At 41.3% G+C, this 5,095-nt stretch overlaps 1 protein-coding gene across 3 annotated transcripts in view; it reads left to right on the top strand.

Moving 5' to 3' along the window:
* slc4a3 (solute carrier family 4 member 3) overlaps window positions 1–5,095 on the top strand; it is a 40,263-nt gene that overhangs the window by 25,976 nt on the left and 9,192 nt on the right. For all 3 annotated transcript variants that reach the window (XM_037976165.1, XM_017435414.3, XM_025010401.2), the window contains 4 exons: window positions 453–598; window positions 785–965; window positions 1,098–1,233; window positions 4,679–4,862. In XM_037976165.1, the coding sequence (XP_037832093.1) occupies window positions 453–598; window positions 785–965; window positions 1,098–1,233; window positions 4,679–4,862 (647 nt within the window). The remainder of the gene's footprint in view (window positions 1–452; window positions 599–784; window positions 966–1,097; window positions 1,234–4,678; window positions 4,863–5,095) is intronic.

The following is a 5,095-nucleotide window of genomic DNA, read 5'->3' as shown; positions in this document are numbered from 1 at the left end:
CCACCCACCCACCCAACCACCCATCCATTCATCCGTCCATCCGTCCGTCCGTCCGTCCGTCCATTAGTTGTGTTCTGAGAGTTTCAATAATATATTTAGCCAAATCTTAAGCAAACATTTTGGATTTATTCTGTCATTTCTCTGAGTATGTGTCGGGGATGACTCTCAGCTACTACCACACCAAATTTGAGCTCAGTGTCTGTAAAACTGGCTGAGTGGTTGTTGTGTTTTCTCAGCAGCTGTGCAGAATTGGGTTGACTCAATAGCTAACAGGTTGTAGATGTTCATCCAATGGTTACTCTCTGAGAGTTTCATTAAAATCTGTCAGGTGATATTTTGCTAACAGACGGACACGGACCAGAACATTATCACCCACCTTTTGTGTTTTTTGACATCAGTTTCATGTACCTTTTCTCCAGGTTCAGGTAGCCTTGAAAACTCTGTGTTTGCAGGTCACCGGTTCGAGGACAACCCTGGCGTCCGGCGCCACCTGGTGAAGAAGTCGTCCCGGTGTCAGATGTCGCGGGCCAGCATCAGCTCCGCTCCTCTGTCCAGCTTAAAGAAGAAGAAGAGAGCAGCGGATAAGAAAACCCATGAGGTCAGCACTGGTGTTTCTTTAAATGTATTTAGATGCAACTTCTTTTCAGTATTTTACTCCCTATTTTTGGTTTCACAACCACTTCCTAAATGCAAGTTTTACTCTAAATGCACATTCATATGAACTTTGACCTCCTGATAATAATCTGAGACAGGACCGGAACAACTCTTGTGTTTTTGTCTTCAGCTGTTTGTTGAGCTGAACGAGCTGATTGTGGAGAAAGACCAGGAGATGCGTTGGAAGGAGCGCGCTCGTTGGATCAAGTTCGAGGAGGATGTCGAGGAGGAGACGGACCGCTGGGGCAAACCTCACGTGGCTTCGCTGTCTTTCCGCAGTCTGCTGGAGCTTCGGCGCACCATCACGCATGGTAAAAATGAAGCAGAATCATGTTTTTGATACGTCCTATTTGCTGCCTTAAAGTGTTTTGAACTTCACTAAACATTGCTGCAGAATTAGCGGCCATATTTGCTCCTGGTTCTGTTTCCCCTCTGCTGTCTAGGCGCCGTCCTTTTGGACCTCGAGCAGAACTCTCTCCCTGGTATCGCTCATCTTGTTGTGGAGACGATGATCATCTCTGATCAGATCCGAGCCGAGGACCGGCCGAGCGTTCTTCGTGCTCTGCTTCTCAAACACAGGTCGGTAAAAACACGCAGAAAAGTCGTGCCGTCTGAAAGGCATCGGCTGCAGTTTTTATTATAAAAAACCTGACGTTCCAGGAAGTAAACAGATCCTTTTTGACTGTCTTGACGGAAACTGGTTGTAATGAATAATCCACTCCAATTTGCACCATAATTATCTTATATATATCTTAAAACCAGAGTTTTCTTTCTGCAGAAAACAAAAAACAATTGCTCCAAGACATAAAACTAGCTTGTTTATTTCAAGTTATTTGTCTTTAAATTGAGAAAATCACATTCGAGTTAATACCTGCTGGCTTAGCTGTTCTAAAGATATTTACCTTAAATATAGATATGCAGACAATAAGAGAGAGGGTTTCTGGTGCTTTCTTTTATTTTTTCAAAGGATTTGGGTTTCTTTCATGCCAACATCTAGCATTTCTAGCACACAGCAACCAAATCAAAATAACATTCATATAGTTTATAGTTTCTTCATCCATCTATTAACAGACCTTTTAGTTCACTGGAGTTTGATAATAGGTGGCGAGAATCCAAGCATTTTGCACCAGAAGAAGAGGCTAACTCGTGGGAACCGAGCGGGGATTTTCCAAAAGTGACATTTAACGAGACTCAGCTCGTCAGCTGGTGTAATTTCCCTGGTTCGACTGTGCTGTAATCACACACAGCCAAGACGATTAAACGATCAATTCTTCTTGTGAAACAGTTTATATCTTTGATCTGTATGGTTTTGTTATGACTTTGGCTTCTAAAATATGATTTTGTGTCAGAAATGTAAGTGATTTATGCTTTAAATGTGGGAAACTTAGGAAACATCTGGGAAAATATTATGTTGCTTAAAACCCGAGCAGAAAGTTTACTTCATGAATCAAGATGGAAGTAATTTGATTGTTTTCAAAACAAAAAAGTTCTGTTTGGGTGTTTTAAAGCTCGTTGATGCTTCGGGGTTTCCAGCTGCTGCAGCTATCGAGGTCGTTGATGGAAACTATCGGGTGTAATTCTGTCCAAACCGACGGAAGTGCACGTGATATACTCCGGGGTTGCTCATCCGTGGTGTCATAATCCCAGCTGCTTTCTATTTCCAGAATCAGTTTCAGCAGATATATCCTGAGGTGAAGCTCGAGGTCCGCCGTGCTGCTAAATATAAACTCAAACTGCAGTTTTCTGCAACTTATCGATTGCTGCTTCAAATAAAAAGTCACCTAAAATGATCTGACCATCGGATCAGTGAGCCGCCACATCGTAAGTTAGTGATTTTCTTACATAACACAAATGAAGTCAAATAAATGGCAGCCATCACAGCGAGTTAGCCAAGCACCAGTGACGAACGACAGCGAATATATCGTTATCAAGGTTTATATTTAATCACAGAGTTCCTACATGAAGTGTGTTAAAACCTACTGTCCTGTTAGCACATCAGTGACGTGACTTTATTTCCCTTCTGTCATGATCTTTCAAACTTCATCTCCTCCTGCAGCTCTTTCAGAAACTCCTAGTAGCAGTGCATTGGATGTTGTAGACCACACGTGTCAAACTCAAGGCCCGCGGGCCAGATCCGGCCCTCTAGTCTGGGACAGATCGAGTCTCTGATTCTTATTTAGCTTTAAAAACTGAGCCTAATTAGTGAAGTTTTCTCTTGACAGTGACTTGGAATATAATATATAGTTTTAATTTCTGTATGATCAAGTTTTTGTTGATGACAGCTAATGATGAGCTTTTTGAAGTTTGATCTATTTGTCTGTGTTCATTAAAGTCTGTTTGCTCTAAATTCTGTATAATCTGTAACTGGGAAAAGGTCATTGATATTTCTATATGAATGATTTGAAATAATACATCTAAAACTAATTAATTTATGTAATTTTTAAAAAATATGGATTGTGATTGGCCCTTGGCTAGGACCAAATTTTAAATTTTGGGTTTGACTCCCCTGTTGTAGACAAATGCAGCAAAAATTGCAATAAATTTCCCATAGACGGTGAAATTTTGGCAGAACTAGTCGACTTTAGAGCTCTGCAGCTCCGACAGGCTCCGACCCAGAAATTCTGTATTTATCTCTTTATTATCACTTCTAATATCTGCCGGATTCTTTTTAAAACCTTAGCTATGTTTGCTAATGTGTTTTAATCATCAGGTTGTTCTCAGAGATGTAACAGATGAACAAAGTGTGTCGGATAAACATCTCCTTATAGACTTTAATCCATGCGAGCTGTTCAGTCAAACTCCTACAGCTATTCAAAGAGTAAAGTAATATTGTTTAAACGCTGGTGACACTTGCTTGTTGGTTTCCAGCCAGTGGATTACAGCGAATACAGAAATGTTGCGAATTTTCCTGCAACTCGACGGGCTGCGTTCGATGGAGTTTTCACACTTGCTCACAAAGTGACACAACAGATGGCCGTAAAAGCAACAAGCCCTGCAGCCGGTCATCATCTTTCACTGCGTGTCACAAGGCTTCTTCTCCGGGGAAAAACAAACCCTGTCATTAGAGTCATCACCAGCCTGAGCGCTCAGATTTACGACTTGGACGGAGACGCGTTTAGATGCTGCTACGATTGAGCTCATCTCTTAGTCATAGCACTTTAAGGATCCTTTAGAGACATCCTGAGCACAACTGACATCAGCGAGACACCTCGTTCTTTTGTCTCGGGGCGCTGTCGCATCCAATTAGAAGCTGAGCCTTACGGGACCGCGTGGACCTCGTAAGCGCGATGATGTCACCGGTGGACCTAACAGTGATGTAATGAAACTACTGAAAAACCCAGCGAGTGGGTAAAAGTTCTCTCCAAGAGGGAATGAAATGTGCTTATCATCAAAAGTGCAAAAATTATCCCCCTTTTTTATGATTATTTTCATGCAAATATCATATTTTAATCAAATAATTTTGTATTTTTATGACTAAAGCTTCCATCTGGACATTGAAACTTAATAGCAGATATTTAAAGGATGGCAAAATGGGTTCATCCACCAACAAACTACCTTAAATATTCCACCAGTCCTGGGCGATATACTGATTCTTAGAAAGTATCAGCTTTTCTGGTCTATTTAGTGCTCAACTTAAATTAACATGTATTAGAAGAGCTTGAACATTTAAATATATACATATAAATATATAGAAGAGCCTTCTTGCCTAAAAGAAATCAAACTTGTGGGCTGCAGTGAGCTGATTAAAGCAGCTGCATGGTTGGTTGCAGATTTTCTTAAAAGTGGCAAATAATGGCCAATTAAGCTCATTTACTAAATAATCAGTCTGTGTCTAATTAAAAGACCTGAGTGGAACGGGACTTAATTACGCCTTGTTGTCAACATTTTGCTAAATGAGTCTGTAAACTTAAACACTTCATGCTTTTCCCGCTGATTGAGGCCACAGTTCTGCTCTCAACCTCTAATTTGCAGGCACGCCACTTTAGCCAACGCTCGTGTTCTGTGATCTGTTTTGTGCTCACAGCCATCCGAGCGATCTGAAGCACCGTTTTCACCGTCACCACTCCTCCGGCAGTCTTCACGGCAGCTTCAACCACAACCACGTCCAGGACACCAACGTGCCGCTGGTGGTCGAAGAGAGCGAGGAGAACCACGACAGCAAGGGGCCGGTGTACGACCCCAAACAAGACGTGTTTGTCAGCCTGTTTGTAAGATCCTGTTTTACGTTCAGATTCAACTTTATGACAATCCATCAACCTACAATTGTCTGTTTTATACAATAATCAGTCCCTCCAGCATTTCGCGGGCATTTTTTGTGATTGTTGCGGCTAAAATGCCTGATTTCGCGGGGCATTTTCCTAAAAGTTGTGATTTTTTTTTTTACTAAAATCAATAAAAAAACATAACTTTTAATATATAAACCAAAAATCCTTCCTAGTTT

Source organism: Kryptolebias marmoratus, linkage group LG6 (genome assembly GCF_001649575.2).
Source record: "Kryptolebias marmoratus isolate JLee-2015 linkage group LG6, ASM164957v2, whole genome shotgun sequence".
NCBI classification, from domain to species: Eukaryota; Metazoa; Chordata; class Actinopteri; order Cyprinodontiformes; family Rivulidae; genus Kryptolebias; species Kryptolebias marmoratus.
This window is presented reverse-complemented; position numbering and strand designations above follow the sequence as displayed.